This window comes from Condylostylus longicornis, unplaced genomic scaffold (genome assembly GCF_029603195.1).
Source record: "Condylostylus longicornis isolate FDR11 unplaced genomic scaffold, ASM2960319v2 ptg000084l, whole genome shotgun sequence".
Taxonomy (NCBI): Eukaryota; Metazoa; Arthropoda; class Insecta; order Diptera; family Dolichopodidae; genus Condylostylus; species Condylostylus longicornis.
In genome coordinates this window covers 6,208,186-6,233,593 of record NW_026578052.1, presented here as the reverse complement: position 1 = coordinate 6,233,593, position 25,408 = coordinate 6,208,186, and the positions used below count along the sequence as shown (strand labels likewise).

General features: G+C 26.3%; 1 protein-coding gene across 1 annotated transcript in view; it reads left to right on the top strand.

Moving 5' to 3' along the window:
• LOC129613521 (putative uncharacterized protein DDB_G0289263) overlaps positions 1 to 24,680 on the top strand; it is a 34,440-nt gene extending 9,760 nt beyond the window's left edge. The window contains exon 2 of the mRNA XM_055527628.1: positions 23,479 to 24,680. Within this exon, the coding sequence (XP_055383603.1) occupies positions 23,479 to 24,254 (776 nt within the window). The 3' untranslated portion in view covers positions 24,255 to 24,680. The remainder of the gene's footprint in view (positions 1 to 23,478) is intronic.
• Positions 24,681 to 25,408: the final 728 nt, after the last annotated feature.

Sequence of the window (25,408 nt, the reverse complement as noted above, 5' to 3'; positions counted from 1 at the left end):
TAAATTAATAGGGAACTGGCTCATTATCTGTTTTTCGAGTTAAGCCGATATGGAATTTGAAAATGAAGAGAAACATTTGTGAATTTGATTTTCGAAAACAATTCGATTCGGTGTTACAAATTTCGAGTTGAATATGTTTTTTATATGTGCGGTGATTTCCTTAGAAGCTAAAATGAAAGTAAAAAAATTTACTATAGAATTTCGGTTTAAATTTTGTTTCTTACAAGGGTACACATAAAAATTCAAATTAGATCAAATATTCCTAACTTTTATGGAAAATATATACCGTTATTAACTCTAAAGTAACTTTGAAGTATGCAATGGCAACAAAATTTTATTTCTCATTTAAAAACAACTTGCTTAAACTGTCTCTGGAAGATTGGGAAAGTTACTCTGATCTTGCAATATTTGCTTTTTTATTTTTTCTTCTCTATACTTATTTAGTATTCTCCATTATTATTTAGTATTTGTTTAAAAAAAAAATTATTTACAAAAAAAAATTTAGAATCATATGGTCATTTCCGAAAATCGAATTGAAACTTTTCGAAAATTTGTAAAACGATCGATTTTTGTAACACCGAATTTTCAAGTGAATTATAATTTTGAGCCAACACTATTATTAAAGTAGAAGTACCAACATTAATAGGGAGAACTATAAAAGTAATAATAACTACCACTAAATTCTGAAAGAACACTAAGTACCTACCATATAATAATAACTTTTATTTACTCCGATTAGAGTATATCGGCAATATTGAACTATACATTTAATTAATTTAATTAATTGTAAAACTCACGCGGTTTCTTATGTCGCTTTAATTCTGTGTTATTACGTTCGAAATTTTAAAATTGTAAACATATGTGGATACAAATAATAATTTAAAATTAAATTAGTTGTAAAATTGAGAAAATGTGATTTTTATATCGCATTCTAACATAATAATAAAATTAAGTAATAAATTAAATTTTGATAAGAGGTATAATTTAGGAACTGTGTAATGAACTAATTGTATACACAACTTAAAAAATGAATTTATTTGAAAATTAGTAAAAGAGTTTTACATTTAATTACACCACGTGTAGGCGCCCATAGAGACACGTGCGAAATAAAGATTAATTTTTTTTTTTCAATATTAAAAAAGCCAATAAAATTGAAAATAAAAAGTGAAATTAATATTTTTTAATTTACAGAAGTAAATTAAAAATTGTTTGTAATTTACAGAACATTACATTAAAAACAGTGATTAATAATTACATACAATTAAATTTTTCTAATTAAAAATACGATAAAATTAAATTTATATTTTAGATCTTAAAGCAAATCAATTATACACACATCTCAATTATACACACTAACTTAATTCCAGTACTTACAATTTTTGATATATTAGAGGATTCCTTAGTGCAAGCGTCTAGTATCTCAAGCATCTAATAAACATCATTCGGCCAACAAACATAGTTATCAGTAACTATGACTAAAATCGTCATTATTTATAAATAAAAAAGGAATGGAAAGGGAAAAAGAGAGAAAAAAATAATATTAGTAGTAACAATTTAAGATTAATAGATAAATTAAGAAATAAACAACCAAATTCAAACGTATGTAACTATGTACTGCACGGCAAGTCAAATATAAAACGGCACATAAATTGAGAATAAATTAAATGAAAACAGTGCTACCGTAAAGTCTGCCCTCTTATTTATGTTCTTAAAAAAAGCACACGAATAAAAATTAACTTCGCGCAACATACGCTATTGCGAATCACGGAACTACTCCGGAGATTCCACCTGAAAAGGAGAACTTGGGCATGCCTCTAAGAACCCTAGGGTTGCTGCTGCGCAACGCGGCAGTGGAGCGCACCAACCTTAGATGGGCTAATGGAGCAACGTGTAACGCGACAAAAAATTTATGGCCAAAGCTGGATTTACGTCGCACAAGGAATCTGATCTCTCTCAGAAGGGAGGATATCAGTGCTGTGGTAGAAGTACTGACGGGCCATTCTCTGATCGGCGAACACACAAGGAGAATGGGAACCCCGCAAACGATCTTTGTAAGGGTTGCTGTGACGAGGGGGAGGAGGAAACGGTGGCCCACCTTCTATGCTCATGTCCGGCACTGGCGAACTCTAGGCAGAGATTCCTTGGGTCTTACTTCTTCGGACACGCTACGGACTTGGCGGATGTAAGCGTTAGGAATTTGAACCGATTTTTAAAGGGTGTGGGCTGGTTCAGATGAGCAGCGGGAGTGAAGAGATCCAGCGGTACCACAACGGGCCTAGTTGGCCTATGTGTACCCTTCGGGGAGCCGCGACAACCTAACCTAACCTAACATACGCTTCACCGGCTCATGCATTTTAAAAAATTTTAAAGAAAAATTAATTCAACATACAAATGACACTGGTAGTGGATACGAATACGAAACTTCTCAAAATTCCGATTACTTTATCTCACTGTCGTCTATCACTTGGTTTATTTATTTATTTCCTAATATTTGAAGAGAATTATGATCGACACAACCCTTCATTATTCTCTAGCGAACGGTACGGTCGAACGTCTATATTGCCATCATTACGTTACGTGTCCGAGCTGACGCTGTGTATTGGAGTTCAAAACTTCCAATTGTTGTTTTAGTTTACCGAGTCACGGTAAAAGAGAATTTTAAATGCTCTCCAGCCGAAATGGTTCACGGACAAAAATTTTACTTGCCGGGAGGAATTTTTGTCAATAACTAGTAGAATCTTAATGAATAATGATTGCCACGTAGTAATTAGAAAATACCGCGAAACTACACGAACTCTTATAATGGTACTCTCCTTAAAGAAACAAAAAATTTTTATTTCTACTAATATTGACAACTGCAAACATGTTGTTTTCGCGTTGAAAAGGTTACATCAGGACGCAGATTTAGATAATATTTTGTTGCTGACGTCAATGGACGCAATCCTACTAATTCCATTCGAAACCTGCATTTGGTATTCTCCATATAGAATTAAATGATCGTGAAACATCTTTGCATCATATAAAATTTCAACAAATTTTTTTTTCTTCATAAATTTTTGTAACTATTAATTAAACATACTGCAGTTGTCAGGTGTGCTCAGGTCATTGGACAACGTGATATTTTAATTAATACGAGCATTGCATTTAATAATTTATATTGCAATTTTTAATTGAAACGTAAAATGAAATTTCGGATATGTATAATTATTGTTAATTAGTTTAATTAATTAACACTTATTAATTAGTTTAATTAATAAATTTTAATTGTTTAATTAATAAATTAAAGTGTACTTTCACTGTCATTCAGATCTAAATCTTAAAATTACATGTAAGAGAATGTGTTTAATATAAAATTTTAATATTATAATTAAATTGAACAGTTTAATTAGATAGTAATTAAAATTTAAAATTTTTGTAATGAATTAGTTTAACACATATGAATAAAAATTAAAATAACTTGAAAATTAATGAGTGAGTTTTTAGAAAAAATAATAAGTTATATTAGATTCTGTAATAAATTGTATTACAGAAATTCTAGTTACAAAGCAAATAGAAGGTGAGATAACTTGTATATATTTGAAGGCTAGAGCCCCAATTTGTTGAGGAGTCTGTCGAATGAGCCGAATGTGTTCTAACTCTGTTAATAACATGATGATATTACTTGTGACTCCCAAGTTCGAATTTGCTAAATATCTTAATATATTCAAGTTTATATTAAGATTCATATTAAATAATTTATCTATTTTTAACATATAGACTTTTAGATATATGCGTATCTTTAAAGTGATCAACATGTTGTTTTCTTAATCATCTCCATAATGTTTTCCTAAATAGTAACCATAAACACATGTTACTTTACACTTTTAATTTTATTTATTTTTTATTAAATAGTTGTTTTATTAAATACTTGGAATAACTTTACTATTATTTTATATTTATATATTGCTGTGTTTACGATGCCACAACAACTGTTCAATCGAAATGAATACCATGACATTATACCAATAATCGCGTGCTGTGCATACAAGTCTGATAAAATGATTCAACTGACTTGACCATAAATTTTCTTCATATTTGCAATAATATCATCAGTTATGGTTCTTTGCATTTTTTTTTTCTCATTACTATTTACTTAAAACACAAACAACATGTATACACATAGTGTGGTGCTATTGAAAAGTGTCAACATATTATGTGTCAAGAGGAGGACGAAAAAAAAAGCTGTGTATAACTTTATGAAAGATGAGCAAATTTTCTTCGTTGTTCTTGTTTTTACACTCATAATATTTTTCCCATTTTTCAGTTTCAAATTTTTTTTTCTTTTTAAATGAAAAACGAGTAGAAAAAATGCTCGACCACAAATCAATCAATCAAAATACTGTGTATTTGTTTTCGCACTATCGCGTCGCGTATACTGTTATTGTATACATTATATTGCATTCTACACAAAACATACTGTCGAGTTAAATAATTGATTCGAAAAAGAGTAAAAACGAAAGAAAAAAAGAGAATTATGGAAAAGTTGGAAAACTTGTGGGAGAAAAGAAATTGAATTTTATTATTTTATTGCTTTTATATCGATGCTGTACAATATGGTCTTGTCATTACTTTCTCAAACGACATCAATTGCATTTTGATATAGTACCGCAAATATGTCAATATATTTAACGCACACACACACGTACTCATATATACTTGTTCAATTTAAGTTTTCATTACATTACGTAATAGCGTTAGTTGGTTAAGAATTTCTGCACATAAATTTTGATGCATCGAACCATTAATTTTCAAAAGAAAATTAAAAATAAAATAAATTTTTCGAATATATTTTATACACATTTAGTTCAACTTTAGAGCTATAGCAACTATAAGATTATTGCGAATTGTATGCGTGTTATAGAACCTGATCTTTTGAAATTTAAAGCAATACATATCTACAGTGAAATTTCAATATGACGAACTCAAAAATTCAAGTAAGTTTATTTGTATAACACAAGGATTTCATTTTATAAAGAATCGATAAAATGAAAAAAAAATTCTACTACTACAAAAATTGTTAAATTTTCTATAAATATGGAGATTTTCATTTTATGAAGAGTTCGTTACATTTAGATCGCACTGTAGTTTGAAAATGAATATTAGTTATTTAAAATGTAATAACACTAATTCAACAATTGTAATAACAACTAAACAATATGTTGTTTAGCCACCAATTATTGACTTTGAAAATTCTAATTTTAGCAATTATTGGTTACTTATCAAGTAGTCTTAAATTAATGCTTGTAAATAACACAAGTTTTCACAGTTTTAAATAAAACCCAATTAATAAATTTAATTAATGCTTACAAAATTGTATTCTGATTTTATAAGTGCACATTACAAACTAGAAATGAAAATCTTTGCATCATTTGCAAACTATTGCAATATATGCGAGAATTAAAAAAAGATTTATGATGTGTCATGGTAAAATCAAAATTTTGAGTTCACCTACTTGCAAGTGCTAAGTCACGTATAACTACATGGAAGCGCATATTTTAATAAGTGTATATGTGAATTAATGAAAAATTTTAAAATTTAATGGAATTAGAATGGCTGTATAGGAGAAAATATATGATGTTTATGTTGAATCCGATTAAAATGTGTACCATAAATATTCTTAATTTTTCAAGAATCGCAATAAATAATCCAGACAAATTTAAATTTAAGGTGGGTAAATTAAACAAAACTATACGTACTAGTCTCATATACATGTAGTAACTGTACCACATAATTTTTTTGAATTCTAAAGAGCTTTAACACTAGGATCCAATTCGCCTTAAGAATTTTATTGTTAACTTAAATTAAAATAATAATGTTCTCATTATGACTTTGACATCCTTATACACTCATAGTACTAATAAATGAGCGGGTCTAAAATAAAAAGTTATTTTAAATCTTCTGGGTTAAGCTAACGCAAATCTCAAGTCAACACGAATTGGTTAAGAGAGTGAGACTATGACGGTTTCTCAATAAGTACACGTACAAATTTAGTTTAAACTGCTTCTGCAAAATATTGGCTATAGTCACAGTTCACTAGAATCCAATAACGCCAATGTTGAATACTGAAAAATTTTACAGTGGTAAGTATTTTTTTAGGTAATTTAAAAGTAGGAACTATAATTAATTACATATCCTTAAATAATTTCATTTTACCTTAAATCATCCATGATGATTTAATGACATCCTGAATCGATTATGATCCTTAAAACTTAAAAGGTATGATGAGAAAAATTCGATTTTTCCCGTGATCATCGTTGTTCCATTGTTTTTTTTCTTCATAAATAGAAAAAAAATTTAATCCTTGAAAATTAAAAAGAAATTATAAATTTATCCCTTAATAGTTTAATAAATTACATCAGGTTACAATTATTTTTCATCCACAATTTTCCTTTTTTTTTTTGGTTTTTGTTCTTTTCACCCTTATATTTATTTTATTAAGTTGCGATAAATGTCCAATTCAAATTCCGATTCACATAAAATTCCGAATATTTTCTCACTTCCTTTGTCTAAATATTTCTTTTTTTTTCGCTTGTGTTGAACGGAAATTCCGACATATTTATAATGGAATTTGCTCTTTATCTCCGTAACGTAGGTAACCAAGACTATAAAGTTGCCTATTTTATGTGCTACCTCTTTTGTAATTCACCCTTATATTTATTTGATTGAATAAAAAATTAAAATACTTAATTTGTCTCACTTTTTACATACCGAATCAACTATGTGATGACGAGCTTGACTTTTTTTTTAATCGGGTCCTATATTTAGATTGTATAATGGTCGCGGGAATTCAACTATTTTTTTCTCATTTTACGTTTTCCATTTTGTTATTTTATTTTGTTATCCTTGATCCTGTTATATTTGGACCTTAATAAATCATTGCATAAAGGAAATAAAAAGAAAAAATAATTATAATCACACGAGTATGGAGTTAAAAAAATTTTAAGGTTATTTCTTTTTTTAACGTTTCTTTGTTTTTTTTACTTTTAGTGGATGCTAAGTGTTATTTAAATAAAAATTTCTAATAAAAAACGGAATTGTGTTCAAAATTTGGTTTATTATTCAGAAGAATTTCAGATGTTCACTTATCTTAAGTTGGCTATATCTTATAGATTATGATACAAATTATGAGCTCTCATACTCTATATTCCTGATTTTCGATTGATAAAGTTATGAATTTTTGGTTTAATAATAAACCATAACTAGCCCAAAGGAAAGTGGTCGTAAAAAAGTAAATTATTCATTTGTAACAAGTAATATTATTATTAAACACGTAGGAGAGTCCGTCGTAAATATTACGATGACTGCAGAAGTGTTGAAATCGGGTACGTTGAAAGAAGAGACAAAGTTCTTCATTCGGTTTCTTCTAGAATAGGCGGTAAAAAGAAAGCAAAGTCAGTAGTCAGACTCTTCAATGGACATTGTAGACTGGATCAATTGCGCATTTGTGTCAATTTTGCCGTGATGAACATGGCGCTTGGACAAATTTTTAACTACGTTACCATTTTAAATCTAGCTAGCGCTTTAGAAACGGTGAGCTGTTGCCGTAAGTTTTTATGACTGCTTATGGATTTGGTCTTAGGTCGACCCCTGTCAATCAACAAAGCTAATCTAATTACGTTATTCATGGACCTTAACCCATAAAAGATAATGTAATATACTGTGTCCGCCAATTAATTATTACGTCCGAATGCCGCCTTTTAGTGCTTCCCTGCCCCAGTGCATTAACACATCAAATGCTTTGAGGTAGTGTTTGGAAGTCTACTCTATATTTCACATGAATATAAAAGTTCCTCACCTATCCACATCCAACCTGATTCGATGATCAATGAGCCGTTAATGTTTCATTAAAAGATCCGTAAACTTTCTCACTTAGTTCTAATCTATTTGGATCTGTTCTGTTACAATGGTTATTATGCTCATAACACACAGAATCTGTTGGCTTATGTGAATTTGGAATGTTTATTATTTTAAAATAATATCAACACTGAAGTTAAAATATTCCTATAGTAAGCAGTACGAGAATCGAATAAACTTTATATTTTAATGAACTTACATAATTTGATTTTGTATTTTTACCTTTTCATATAATATATTTAATATAGCTTATAATATTGTGAATGTACATTGTATAACTTATTCACCTTTCGGAATTTATAAGTAAGTTCAGTTAACTAGGCTACTGTATATGTGAATAATGTATGTGAAATAATCACTATGCCAACGTTTTTTTTTTTATTTTTTACTTAATTTTTTTTTTTTATAAAATTCAGTTCTTTTTTTTTTAATCGAGTCTAACAAAACGTTTCTTTTTTTTTTTTCTTTTAGCATTTTGATTGAAATTGGGCTCCTCTGTCTTCGGCCCTCTCTTGTTCTTCATTTTGACCTTAACTTTTATTTATTCGATTCCTCTTATAATTTTTTCCCTTAAAAATTTTTTCCTTTCATTTCTTTTAATACCATTTTTTAAGAAGGAAGTAGAGATCAAAAAAGGTTATAAATATTATAAATTGTTAGCAGAGGCGGTGTATAGACATATAACATAGGTAATACCTTTTTTCTCTATCATCTATGTGTATTGAAATTGGAAATATTCCGAAAAAAGAACAAAAAATAAAAGAAAAAATTAAATAATAAAGTCACCTTTTTTTTTCTTTTTATACCCAAATAAAAGGAACTAAAAAATAAATGACAATAAACATGAGAGAAAGAAAAAAGACCAAAAAAGTCACCGAATCAGGAAGTATCTTTTGTCCATTTTTTAAATTGAAATAATAGAAGAATAAAAATTGGATTAAAAAATCATAATTCCGATATTGATAATAACAATTCAGGTTATAGATTAGGTACATTTACTGGCCGTATACCGTAATGATGACAATTTCATCATGAAGTTTTGACTTTATTTGAGGATTATATAACGTATAAAAATGTTGTCCATATCATCACTTAATACAATTTCCTATATACAATACGAGTACATACTTTTATTTTTACCGAATTCTATAAAAAAAAATTTCCCAATAAAGGACAAATTCTAATATAATAGAATTAAAAAACATTATTCTTTTTTTTGTATTAAAATAAAATAATAAATTAATAAAAAAAAAATCCGATGTATTTATGTTTGAGAAAAATTCATCAAAATTTATTTTATTAAATATTTTAACTTTAATCAGCGGGAACGGAAGCCAATGCACTTGATAGTACACAAAAAAAATAATAAAAAATGCGAGAAGAGCAAAAAAAATACCCACTGTGTGATTCGATTTTCTTCTTCTGATATGGACAATATTTTTGATTTCGGAAATACTATATAGGTACAATACTTTAGTATAGTAATAAGAATCTTAAAAAATAAATTTAAGGATTAAAAAATCTATATGGTAACATAAAATTTTCAACAAAATTTTGCAACAGGAAATAATAATTAAGGATAAAATTCAACACACCATTCACATTAGCTTCTTAAAATATACTAAACATATTTTAGAATTTATTAATTCAAATCGTCAAAATATGACTAGACAATTCAATTTATATAGGCTAGACAATTTAATTTAATTTGTGGGACGCTATTGTTTATGTGTACAATTTTGTATTAGGGTCGGTTTGCAATGCAATGCAACTCTGTTGGTGATTTTTTAAATAACATTGATTGTATATTAATGATTTTGTATTTGTATACTGCCTGCTTGATTGCAGTTTAAGTGGATGTCTTATTGAATAATTAGAATTTTAATATTTTGTTTCTAAAATAAAAGGTACCAGGTAAATTTTTTTGATAATAGTACTGTAAATAACAATTGAATAAAATTTTGCTTAAAAAATTAGTCTTTCTTAATCTAGACTTTATTTCTTACCTTTTATAACATTATAATTTCGATAAACTCCAGTAGATGTCAGAAGAAGCACGTCATATAATTCACATTCTCATTTCAAATTCTTAAACTCACGTATCTTGAACATTTCTAGTGTCTTCCTTTACTTGCCAAATAACTTCATAGTTCTAAAATTTTAGAAAAATTAGTAATATTTTCATTTTTTAAAAATTTACCAATTAAATTTTTTATTTGCGCTTTTTCAATTTTGCTCTCAGCTTTTCATGAGCGTTCTTTTTCTGCAAATATTAATTAAATATCTAAAATTTAAAAAATATATATATATATATATATATATATATATATATATATATATATATATATATATTTTATTTATTCAATTTATAATAAGTATAAGAAGTGCTAAAAGCAATTAACTTTTCTCCCCTTCTAAAAATATAAGTGTATTCTTTTTACTGGCACAATAATCTAGTTTGTTCAGGTGTATAAAAATTTTTATTTTGAACAGATAAAATCTATACGCAAAAGATTTTTGTTTTTTAAATTTATAATCAAAATTAAAGAGAATTTTAAATTCTTTTAAAGTTCTGATTGAGGCAAGGTAATCCGTTTTAATGTACATTCGATATTCATTATTAATTAATTAATTAATATAAATCAATTGCTACTCCAGAGTGGCTCGAGCAAATAATATTAAAACAGGTTTTAACCCAGAGTTAAATTAATACAGGCTTAGCCTCAACTGTTTTTTCAGAACATGTTGTTTTCATAAATTTGAAATCGGCTATAGGAAACTGTTATAATTATAAAACAATTCTGATTTTTGTTATCTGACAAGTATAAAAACAAACCAAATTTAATTAAAACAATTTTGTTTCATTCCACAACGTTCTTCAAAGAGTGAATAGAAAATGAAACACAGCTCATGTTATACACAGACATTTGAATGTCCCTAACTAATTTTACTAATTTATTTTTAATTATTTTTTATTTTTCAGTTTCTTATTCTTTTGTTTTTTGTATTAATTGAAATGTGTTTAAAGATCTTTGTTTTTTCCCAATGTAAAGAATTTGAACAATTATCAAAAATTATGGAATATTTTTTAAATTTTACCGCCGCATACTTCCATACATATACGTATATGCATACATAAATTATTGATTCAGTTGTGTATTGTGAAATTTTCTACCAAAAAATTTGCTAGCAAATGTTTATCTAATCTCTTCTAGAGATTATTTCCAGACAAATCAGGTTAAAATCATTTAAACTTGGATTTGAGTAAATTGTGCATACATTCATGTGTATATATTATGTATACATGGGTATGTATACAATTATATATGTAGGTTCAGATGTTATAAATTTTGTTTGGGAATCTCTTTGGAATTAATATAGGAAACAAAAGTGTGATAATAATTATCTATTTAAATATTAAATAAAAATTCCAAAAATTCGAACAGAACTGTTTGTAAGTACATAAATTAAAGAGAAACAATATTATTAATTGAATTAGAAATTTATAATATAATTTAATTATTTACGCTTTAAAATATTCGTAATAATTATGCTAAATTTTTGACGAAATTGGGTTGAATAAGGTTTAATGACAGTTTTGAAAAAAAAGAAACACACACGCATACAGGTAAAATTAGTTACATACATATGTACTTAACCAAGCACTTCATTCGAGAGTGCCTGACGGTAAGATTGTGAACATACAGAACTCAACAACTTGTCAAACAACTTGTAACTAACGTTCCACTCACAAAACTACTTTCAACTACATCGGGGTAGTTCGGAACGGTATATTCTTGTTAAAAGTAATACAATATATATTTAAAATTTAAAAAAAAATAAAAAATTTTTAATATTCTATGAATAGTCTTCACTATCGCTTGGCTCCAAAGGTGTTAGATTGAAAATTTAGGTAAAATTAAATTAACGCTATAATTTAATTGTTCGTTATGAAATAAATAGCAACATGCTAAATAGTTACGTGGCAAATTGCTATTTTATTATTTTATATTTATTGAGTTACGAGTAACAATGGCCACGTTTATTTAAGAATATTTTATTCTTATTAATTGTTAAATTTTATACGTATATGTAAGCTACGTCTATATTTGCTATGACTCATTAAAAATAAATATGTAATGAGAGAAGAACATGCTGTATACTTGCTTGCGGCTTCATTACTCGATCTTAAATTAAAGTAGAAATATTTAATATAATATTGGAATATTTTTCATTTGAATTGAAAATTTTTTCATTTTAAATTTTTTATATGTAACTCAATGTAATCTGCATAGTTACGCATCTAAAATAATCGATTTATAGATTTTACAACGAAGGTGGTACCAGCCAACTGTTGATAAAATTTTCTTTGGTGAATTATGAAATCAGGATTTTATTTTCTAAATTTCAGTGGTTTTTTAACTAAAATATCAAACCGGTCATTTTGAAATAATTAACAGAAATAAGTGTAGAATAATTCTTGGTAATTCTAGTTCATACTTGTATACGCTGGTTGATAAGGTGTAAGAAATTCTAGTATTATTATTGATCTTAAATAAAATTTTACTCCGATAAAAATTTATTTTCGTCTATTATAAGAACTAAATGGATAATGAATTAAGTAAATGTACATTTAAATATGACGTCAAAGTTTTAAGCTTTAGGGCATAAATTTTTAAAATTTCACCTTATTTTTTAACACATAAAATCAAAACCATAACAATATTCTTGTTTTAAATTATAAAAAAAATTAAATTTAACTTACGCACGTACATTATATCTTAAATTGTTATTTAGCTGAAGCAGTACTCTGTATTGTTACTTAAAGCTTCCAGAGGCAAATGTGCATATAAATAATACAAAATTGTGTTTATAAAAGTAATTCTTAAGAAATTGTTAAAAATAATATTATTTAAATCGAATTATTATCACAATATTTATTAAAATTTTGATCGCAAAAAAGTTCTCGTGTAAAAATAGAACAATTATAGAACTTACGTATAATGTGATCTTCTAGTGACTGGTACGTTTCTAGACAAAATTTTAATTTCATTAGTTTTTTTTTTTCTTTGTGATATACAAATTTAATTTTTATTTAGCATAAATGTGCTAAAAATTACGTACATATATGTATATGAATATGTAAAATTTAAATATTTTACATTTTATTTTTCCTTATACGTAATCTTTATGTTATATTTACGAGGTGTGGAAGCGATCAAGATTGGTATAGGAATGAAAAAGAAATTACGGACTGAAATGTAAGAGAAAATTTAAAAATTGGATCATTTCCGGGAAGCCCAAATTTTTTTGAGGAGGGTATAAAATGAAAAATCTCCTGTTACTTGTTTTTCATTGAACTTTGTTTTTGGTATTAATTTGTTCCATTCTATCGATCTACTTCTGGAATGTTGTCGAGCATTGGACTTTCTGAATCCTGAGTTGAAAATTTTAATAGTGCAATATTGCTTATGGATTGCAGCGGGTAATTATTATGAACTTGTCCAACATTTTAGATGGAGGTTCTCTTGGACATCGTTTCGCTTCGTGTCCAACTTAAAAAGGAGGCTACGAAGAGAGCATTGTAAATCAAGCAGCAATACAGGGATCCAAAGACTGGTGACCTTAAGTGCCACTTTAGTACTGTGAAGGTACATATAGATGTCTTTAAACTGAGCCTAAAAAACGTACTTAGGCTTTTACATTTTGGATCTGCTTAAAAGGCAGATTAAGGACGAAAGGGGCCCCATAAATATCACAGGTTGTTTCTTCAAAAACTAACTACCAATATTTCAGGCTGAAACATAATGTTATTGAATTGTGTGTCCTTCGTCTAATATAAAAGGATCCAAACTGTTTAGAGAATGCGTAGATTCCCTTGGCATTCTGGCTAGGTATAATAATGTAACCTTGATGTATAATAATGTAAAGCTGATGTCTCGGCCGGAGGGAAGCAGCAACTCTTTTCAGAGAATCCGAGCCATACTTTGGGATGTCAATGACAATTGCGTGCCAACGTCGACTATTGGAGCAATTTCTTGAGCTTTTCACACTCCAAATCGGCCTATTATAGGAAAAACAAAAGCATAAAATTTTTCTGATTCGATAAAATAATTTCTTGAATTTTTCAACAGCCACTTTCCTAAAAAATCAAAAATCTACTATTTAGACTATTTTTGTTCTAGATTCCGTTTCATATATATTTTATTAATAAATTTAAATATTTATTTTACATACTTACACCTTATATACAGTCATACATATTTTAAATTCCCGGAGATGGGTACTAATTTCATAACCTTATAATTTTTCAAATTATTAAATAAATATTTGTAAAGAAAAGCTCACAATTCATACCTATATGTATGTACATAAATGTAATAATAGTATAATAACAGTAACACAATGAGTGTAAAAAAATAAAATCATCAGAATTATCGCAGCCCCCAAAAATTCAAATTCGATTGATTTGTTATTTATTATTACTTTTTTTTTTTTATTTTTTCTTTATTTTCAAGTTTATTTTATATCCAAAAATCGTAACATGTACATACACACATAGATGTAAGTAAATATGTAAATTCATACCACAAATATATATACACATAAATTTCATTGTACATACATATATACATACATAAATATTTATATTTAATTACCATCTTTTTAATAATTTAAATTCAAGTCAGTTATTTAATTGCAATTGATAAGATAAGTTCGATTTTTCATACCGTACCGCTGCCGTGTGTGTTGCTTCTTTAATAACAGAAAAAAAAAAAATAATAAATTTAATTTTGTGTTTTGTTTTTTAATTTATTTTTTGGTTATTTAAAAAGGCAAAGCAGTAATAATAATAGCAATAAGAAAAAAAAAATATCGTATTTATTTTCGAAAAAGTAGAGATTATAGACCGTATAATAAGAACGTTAACATTAAAATTATAACATTATCGAAAAACATTTTATTATAGCCGCTACATATATAAAACAATAATATTGCTCAAATCCAATATCTGCGTTTTGTTTCGTTATCTATGTATACGAAATCTCGAATCACAAAAATTTCATTATCGAAAACAAACAAATTTATTTTAGTACTTTTAACTATTTAGTACTATTAAAATATAATTTTGTACTTTAAATTTAATAAACCGGTAAATTGTTTTAAAATCAGAAATTAACTGTTAATCTTTGTTTGTGTTAAAATTCTACCGGTTCCATTTTATTAAAAGAAGAACAAGAACAGAAAAAATAAATAAATAATTTTACCATTTTAATTTTTGAAGAGTTTATTAGACTTGAAGTACACGTGTACTAAATATTTACTAATATTTTTATAGTTTAAAATATTAAAAAAAATGCAAGTACAATTGGAAACAACAAATCATACAACATTTTCAATAATATCAAATAGTTTACAACCATCATTAACAATTATTAATAGTAATAATGATAATGATATTAATAATAATAATGATAATAGTATATCAGCATTAATTGAATTAAATGATGAATTAAATGGTATTAATGATTTAAAATCAACTGAAATTAATGAAAATTTATCAAAAAGTTTAGATTTAGCTAAAAATTATAGTTTATTAATAAGTAAATTAGAAGAATTAACATCTGGTTTAACTGATGGCCTTAATGGTGATTCAATTAAAAAAATTGAATTAATACAACCAATTGAGCATGCATTTAGTGAAAAAGATTATGCTAGATTTGTTAGTGATATATGGATTGGTATTGTACTAACATTATTAATATCATCAATTGTATTTTTTATATGTTCATGTTTTTTATATCATAAATTTCAACAATGGAAAGCATCATGTAAGTTTAAATGAATATTAATTTATAAAAAAAAAAAACAAAAAGACAAAAAAAATTAATTAAAATTAAAAATACATGTATGTATGTACAATAAATAAATAATAAGTAATAAATTTGAAGTACTGAAATGAATATTAATTTTATATTAAAATATTTTTTGTTTTATAAGTATTTGCATGTACGAATTTAAAATATACGTACATAATATGAAAGTACATATAAATTACAGAGTGTGTACCTATTATAGTTATTTAGTACCTATTTAAAGAAATAATTACAAAGAAACCTGACAAATGGTGAAGTGGTAATAGCATCGGTTCTATACCGAACTTTATGGTACCCGATTTCCGTTCAAACCTAGTCAGGTCACCACGACAGACTTGTCAATTACCTAAATGAAAAATGAAATGATGTACGAAACTGGGGTATGCTCCTTCGAAGGTATAAGGGTGTAACTATGCTTCTTCGAAGAATTAGGATTACTTTATTTATTTGTCAATTCAGTATGACTATAGTTCTTTGCCAATTTGCTTACACAAACTCCAATTTTTTAATTCAGTCAAAATAGCATTTCTTAGGCAATTAAACTGTTTGATTCTATAAACAATGTTTGAAGACTAAAGCAGAATGTTAAATTCAATTATTTTAATATTTTAAATGCACCGTTATTTTTTCGTATAAAGTAAACACTTGCACAAATAATTTTTGAGATTTTGTTTTTGCATTATACTGTGAACACTATAAATTAATGATTATTATTTTTTTAAATTATCTTTGTTTTCATATATATTAATTTACGTAATATGATTTGAATTTAAATTGTTTGATTTTTACGAGATTACGTCCCATTATTGAAAGCAATATTATACAGATATGCCTATACACAAACCATTTTCGGAAACTGGGACACTCTATTTTATAATTTTTTTTTTCACTTCACTTATATGGGAAGTTTTTATTATATTATTAAATATTTTTTATATAATAGAAATTACAATAATTTAACAATATTAAAATTAATTAAATGTAGAATATTCAATTGTTATTGTGAATATAGAAAATAAAATTTACAAGTAGGAAGTGTAAAATAAAAGTTCCTTGAAAATGTGTAAAAATTCATAATGAATAAGAAAAGAATGATATCAGTTTTAAAGTATTTATAGATCATTTTTTATCAGGAATGATTTTTTTTTTTTAAATTTTATTTTTTGTACTTTTGACTTGATCATACGATGGTAAGATGAATTGATTTTAAGAATGAATGTTTCAATAATTGAGTGTTTCTCAATGTATTAACAAATTCATTCCATATCTTTTCACTCCTCCAGCAGAAAAATAAGTGACCCAGCAATTAGTGACGTAATAGTTTTATATTGTTAGTGCATTAGTGTTTATTTTTATATCGAATGCAGTTTTCAATCGAGTAGAGTGAGGTCAAAAACTCATTTTTCTCACATGAAAACTTATTTTTCTCATTTAAAAACTCCTAAGTTGAATAAATATACTTATACAGAATAAATATACTTATAGTTAATGCACTTATACGACTTATGGTATATATATTCGGTTATATACATACGCTATACTGTATATATGTATGTATATATATATCGGCTGAATGGTTGCGTACAATATCTGGTAAAAGACATAATGCACACACATTGAATCGGAGACAATTAAAAAAAATCATGTTGCTAATAACTTATTTTTACAGTTATTAGTCGAAACTAATGGTTTGACCATGGAGACAAAAAAATAGATGGACTCGAATTTAAATTTTAAAAGATTTATATTTTCCTCGGTAATCCAATTCTGAATCAAACGGCTTATATGCTTTATTATTTAGCTATATATCACCATTTTGTTGTATATTATTAACTTAGATCTACGAGTTAGGAGCCAATAGTTTTCTCCATATTTAATTTCTGTGTTTGACATCCAAAATCTTTCCTTGATATTTTACATATTTTGGAGCTTTCATAAAATTAATATTAGTCACATTATTGTTTTATTGGCAAAGTTCATTTCCACTTTTATTACCATATGCAGATATGTAAATATTTCATATACCTCTAAAATAATCCGTTCCATAAAATTATTTTAATTCAGTTAATGGAAAACTTATAAATATTTTTTTTTTTAATTATTATAATAAAATAACTAGAGTATAACGGTTTTATTGTGTTTATATAACTCTAATCTTGAATGTTATATTTATGTAAATAAGTTATATTAGCTCTTATTAAAATAAATATTACTATGAGTAAGGAAATTTTTATACTGTACTAAAAATCATATTGATTCTATGTAGAACTATATATATTAAATGAATGTCCTTTAAATCAAAATAGGGTTACCAGTGTACATATTAAAATTTGGAGTGTAAAAAAATCAACCAGAAATAAAATAACATGAAGGGTATGAATTTTTAAGCTCTTCGGTTTCAAGAGATTTTAATTAGCCCATTTTTTTTTGTAAAATTATCAAAATATCTTCAATTGTTTCGCATAGAGAGCTCTTGTGTCGTTCACGTCGTCATCGACTTGCTGTTATTAGAGAAATAATAACATCAGACTAATGTCCTTTATTTACCCTTATAGTGAATAAAATTACAATTAGAAAATTTCCATAAAAAATTAACAACCCAAAATGTGTGAATTTTTACTTATTTGGTTACATTAAAATTTTAAATTTTATTCTTTATTATTTGAATTAATTTTTTACTAAAATAATTTTACTAGATTATTGCAGTTTACAAAATCTAATTTATAAATTCTATATAATAAAATTACCAAAAAAAAAATTAAAAAATTTACTTAGGTAGCCAAGTAATTATTTTTATCGCAAATACAATTAATAAATATGAAAAAAAAAATTACTATGTGTGCGCTAATTAAATTATTATTCAAAAAATCGAACAATATGACCGGGAAAGAAAATATTTTTATGACGTTATTTTTTTTGTATTGATTGAAAAATTAAAAAAAAAATGGCTGTTTGTGTTGTTTTTGATATTAAATTCACCTTCATTTTGTATTCCCAATGCGTCTAAAATCTTTTATTTATTAACGGTTATTGAATATTCTAATATAAATTATAGATATTATTTGAATGTGTGTGACTGAATAGAGAAAAAACTGCAATATCGAATTGAATACATAATTATAGATGGAGGTGTTACTCTCTATGTGTAACAATATAATTTTTATGATTCTATTGAAAACTTTGAAATTTTAATAATGAAGTGCAGAAGTTGGACTCGTGATTGAATTCTTAATTGAATTGAGTTTGGCAACTTTACAATGACTCTTTATGATATATTCATTTATTTCTCCTGTTTGTTGGAAACATTTAATTCTATATCTCGTAATGTCAAAATTTTTTAGTAAATAGTAATATCATTGTAATAAATAAAGTTGGTTCAAACCAATGGTTTGTATTGTAGCACTTTTCCCTTCAACAAGGGAAAATTCTGCTTTTAAATACAGTCTATGTATACCTATCAAACTATTAAAATTATTTTCATTCATATACAAAACTATTTCTAGAATTGCATATATTTAGGATGACGCATATATGAAATGTTTGAAATAAAGCAAAAATTAATATAAAATGGGGTTAACATAATGCTCGATTTTAAGGGTTAATTGTGTGAGTTAAGAAAAATAATTATATTTTTTAATTTCATGGAATTTACCGTTAGCTTTTTGCGTTTAAAAAAATTTAGAAAAGCTTGCGGTTTCGGAAATATAAGGAGTTAAAAATTCAAATTTTACGAATTTCAAGAGGTGATAACTTGAGAGGGGGTGGAGATGGAAAAAAATTTTCTTCTAACGAAATGAACTATTTATTAATGTCTAAAAGCTCGTAAAATTTCAAGCTTCTACAGGCTGGGGTTTAGTAAAAAATGACATCAAAAATTTGGAAAAAAAGGCCTTTAGATAACGGTAAATTTGAACGGCCATTTTGTTTTTCTAAAGTTTAACTATAGTATATCGCGCTAGGGGAAGCAAGCTACTGCCTTTCTGCGTTTGCAAAATTTCAAAAATGCTTATGGTTTCATTGCAACAAATATTTAAAAAAGGCCATTTTTAGGGTTTTGGGGGAGTATAACTTCTAGAGGGGGGGAGATAGGTAAAAATTTTGTTCTACGGAAATAAGTTTCTAGTGAAGATCTATGTACGTATGAAATTTCAGCTTTCTATCTTAAAGGCTGTAGAAGTTTTGTAAACAAAAAAAGTGTCCACGGACGGACGGACGGACGGACGGACAGACGGACGGACGGACAGAGTGAAACTAATAAGCACTTTTTTCAAAAAATTTTTTGGAAAAGTGCTAAAAACCAGCTTACCGCTCCGCAATAATTTTGTAATTAGCTATACATATCAATTAATATGATAACTTTTGGAAGGCGTTAATTAGCTTCATTCTGGTTTCGTTCTGGCTTTAGTTAAATTGAAAATATATCTGAAGCTTCGTAAATGATCGTTGTCTCACTGGAGGGAGGAACCTATAACACATTCTAAGGCATCTGTCAATGTGTTAACACTCGTGAATGTTTTCTCTCCTCTTACAAAGTGCCAAATAGCTACAAATGTAATTGTTCTAAAGTATGAACTCATGCGGCAGCCGAATGGACAGTTACAAAACACAATTCCATCCAAAATGTGCCTGTGAAAGAGATGACTGTGCATAAAAGTCTGATTGATAGGGTTATTCTTATATCCTTTCGGAGAGTATAATTCGCGCTGTTCAAAATCCATTTTATGTTTCGAGGTGATGTCAGCTATCATTTTGCATAATTCTGTTCCTCAATTTATAAGTTCATGTACGTTCTTATTTTCGTTCAAATTGCAAAATTTCTTCTAACAAAGGCTATTTTACCCCGAATTCAATATTTATATGGAGAATTTAAGCAATCGGATGGTAACCCCTAAATTTCTTTGCATACAAATTTGAAAATTTTGCATATACTTACCCACTTAATGTGTATATTATACAATAATTAGTCATTTTGTATAATAATTGTCAAATACAATTTACAATTTGTACTTTTTCTCATTCATAATTGAATTTTTGACTGCCTAAGAGAGCTTGAAAAAACAAATTGTACTTTTTCATTTTTTTTTTTTTGTTTTAATGTTTGTTTTTGTTTTATTTTATGATTTTATTACCATAACTTTCAGTCGAGTATAAATTGTATATTTTCACGCAATTTAGTTATTAGCACTTTTTTGGCACTTAAGCCTATCTGATCCATAAATATGTACTTAAGTAAACACACGTACTCATACCTAAAAATAACAAAAAAAAAAAAAATTTGTAGGCATGAAAAGAAAAATTAATTTAATTGACACTCTAGAGGCGATGTTATAGCCTTAATATTTTCTATATATTACAAGTATATAAGCTTAATTTTGTCGCGAAAAATAAAATAATTATTCAAGTACTTTAAATATTATTATGTATGGGTATGTAGACTATAAGTAATGAGTTTGAATAATATTAAAGTAAAATTTTCATACGTACCTACCAGCGTTACAGTTCTGTTTTTTTTTGTTCTATTTTCTTTCATCATTTTGTGCGAGCATTCCTTGTTCCATAATATTATTCCAGTGTCTCTCAACAATAAAGTAAATTCAAGAAACAAAATATTGTTAAGCTGACCGGGGCCTTGCCAGGATCACCGAGAATTTTTTAACGACAATTTTTATAAGCCGCTTTTAAAAGACTTTTTCGGGGTTAATTTGAAATTCTTCTGGAAACAAAATTTGTGGATGTAGGAGAGATGTTTTCAACGGTACACACACTGCACGGTGCTATAGGTGGCAACATCTGATTTTCGTACAAAATTGTTTCGTAAGAGAAAAATGTGCCAAACGTGCTAATATCAGTATTTGCCATTGTCCTTCCCATCAGTTTAAATCAGTTTCAATTGTAGGTTTTTTTTCCAAGTTTTTAATATCTACTTTTAGAACACGCGTACTCTTTGTGCATTCACACTGCCGTACCATCACTAATTGTTTCACTACCATCACTAATTTACTTGAAAATGTTTAAAGTCACTGCCATACTTATTTAATCTTATTCAAAGCTTTTTTTTCTTTCTAATTTATTTTATTATTTTTATGTAAATAAACAAAAATTTGAATTGGAATTTATGTCGCGACAACATTCAATGACCCTATCCTATCATATACCATATAATAACGCAACTATAAGAAATTATTTATAGGCATATAAATTCTTATATTTGTAGTTATGTGCGAATATGTTCACTTATAGAATATTATTTCTACCTATATTTTATAGTATATCCTTTGATTTATGTTAAGAGTATATATAAAATATAAAATAATCATAAAGGTGATTTTGTACGAGCATAGGAAAAAATAAAAAAAAAATTTAAAAGCACCATATAGTGATGGAAAGCGTATAATGTAAATCATAGCACCTGAAAGTGGGTGAAAACATGTAAAAATTTAAATAGAAAAATTTGTCAAAAATTTCTGAATCTTATACTTGTACATTTACATTATTTAAGTATACACCAGTCTTAATATGATGAAAATTATATTTCTCTTTTAATTAAGTGGTGCGATGATGAAAATTTTTTAATAAAATCTTGTTTCCTTAGCAAATGTTGATCTCTTTACTGAATATTATACATATGTATGTGAATTTAATAGAATTAAATTACAAATTTTATTCATTTAAATAATTTGTTTGAAAAATTTAATATTTTCAAGTATAGAAGATATCCTTAATTATATTATGAAATTTTGTATATTTTGATGAAAATTTGTTTTAAGATACCCACTTAATATTCCCTAAATTGAATTCAGGGAAATTCGTCTAATGTAAAATATGTAATTTGGTATATAAATATCTGATTTTTAATTTTCTAATAACTCGACTGTTGCAATTAATGCAAGCTATAGTTTTCTGAAATTACCTTAAACTAGAAGATTACCTTAAACTAGTACAATTGTTCAATATCACAAGTATTTGTTGCAATTTTGCAGTTTATATACTTGCATTTGCGATGCCACTATATTAAAACCACTGATTTTTAATTATTCTTAATCATTTATCATTTTACCATTCTACAACAGAAAATTTACAATATTTATTTACCAAGACGCAAATTTTACACAGAAATCTGTTGCAATCGGCAAATTTAACACAGAGAAGTTTAATGTTTATAAAATTTATTGGATCAACTCTTATTAACATACAAGTTCTTTCTATTTGTAATTAAAATTTCAATCTTATTTCACTCTAGTTATATATCATGCATCCTTACGGTTAAAAAGAAAGAATGGCTTCTGCAATAACAACCTCAAAATTTTGTTTTGTTTAATTTGCAGTCGTTTCAAGTGTGTTTTAGCACATATACTCCAGATAATAAAATATAATTTTCTGAAAAACAATCTTGTAAAGCAAAATTTTATTCTCATTTAAGAGTATTGATTTCCTGTTCATCAAAAATTACAATATTTTTAATTCGGTTGCATTTTCATTTCGTTATCACTCCAATATTGATTTTTATCATAAAATCTGTCGATTTTGTTCCTAGTACACATACATATATCGATCACAACAGGATTGGGACGATTTTAATATATGGTAGCATTAAAATTTAAATTTTACATTTATTTTAAATAACATTGTATTTATGTTTTACTCTAAATTTTCTAAAATATCAACTTACTAAAAAAAATATTTTCTTTTTATTTTATTACATTTTTAGGTCGACAAGATCATCATGGTGATCAATCTCCAGAAATTGTAAGACGTTATGATATAGATGTTGAATCATTACCAAGTTATACATTGGTATCTGGTTTACCAACATATGATGATGCTTTAGAACAGTTCCGAAAACCTGGAATTATTATAACAACACCAAATATTATGAAAATATTTGAAAATTATAAACCATCGGCTGAATCGAATCAAACAACTAATACAGAAAATATTCAATCATCAAAAATTAATTCTGAATTAGAATCACCAGAGTCTGCAACTAATCTACCAAATCAAAATTCTACAAATGAAAATTCATCAACATTACCATCATCATCAACATCATCTTCTTCACCATCATTATCATTATCACATACAAATATACCAACAATTATGATAACACCAAATATTATTGAATCTTCATCATCATCAAATTGTAATAATTTAATTGGTGGTGGTAATAATGTTACACAAATTATAGAATTGGGACCAGATCAATTAAATTTATTAAGTAAAAAACGATTATCAGTTCAAATTGCATTCAATTCACATCCAATTAGTCGAAGTCAAAATAATTTAACACATTTAAAAAATTCAATTAATGGTAAATTAAATATTCTTACCAATAATAATAATAATGATTTACCATTATTACATGGACGTACACCAAGTTTATCGGTACGTCATTTAACAGATCGTAGATTAAGTGATTCTGTAAGAAATTCATTATATATTAAAAATTCTAAAAGAAATGTGCAACATAGGGGTAGTTTAGGTTAAAATTATTTTGTATAAGGAAGATCGATATTTTCCTTAATATATATATATTTTTTTTTGCTCCTAAATATTATAAAAATTAGAAATTAGTATTATAAAATTTTTATAAAAAGAATAAAAAAACAAAATGAAATTAATATCAAATTTGAGTCAGTATTGTTTTATTAAATTTATTAACTAACAAGAAACTAAAAACGAATATTTTAATTGAATGTTAAATTTTAAAAAATAAAATTTTTATTGTAACATTAAAATTTAAAATTAGAAAACAAAGGATGTGAAAAACGTGAATATTTTTTATTTTTAATATTTTTTTATTATTTACTGATATTGAAAACGTTATGTAAGCATGCGAATATCAAACTTATGTTAACATTTTATATTTAGATCGTATAAAAATTAAGGAAACATAAAAAAAAGACAATGTTATTTTTTATTTTAAACACTAAAGAATATTTTAAATAAAGTTTTTTTTTTTTTAATTTTACTTTACAAAAACAAAATTACTCTTATTTAGTTATATAATATTAAAATTGTAAATATTATAGTTGTTTATGCTTAACTAGTTAAGTATAAGCTTAATAATTAAGTTATTAGATCCACGTTGATTACCATGAATTAGGTCTAAATGTACCTTTCAGTATTTTACAACAAATGAGAATTTTCAACTCTATTGAAATTTTTATCAAGTTAATTTATAATATTTTTGGTTCTCTTGAAAACGCAGTTCTTCAACGCTTTTAAAACTTGTGCCTTCACCTGACACTTATGGCTGACTAGTTACAGTGCGTTATAATTTTACATTTTGATTCATCGCATACATCGCATTTTTAATTTTCTGATTGCAATAGCTTAATTATCAACAAAATAGTTTTTCTTTGTTTTCAAACTTTTATCTACTTTTATTCAAAAAAGTCTTTTAGCTTTAAAATAGAAACGCGTACGTATACTGACTTCACTACCAAAACTCCGTTTGGATAATTTCTGAAGTTTTCTTATAAATTTCAAAATTAAGAACTTAGTAAATTTAATTTTTAAATAAGATTATAAATATTAAGGATTTTTTTACTTTTTTTTCCATTTTCCTAAAACGAAATAGTCCATTCTCCTACATCATTTCGAATACAGTAAAGGCTTTCTAAAATTTCAAACATAAC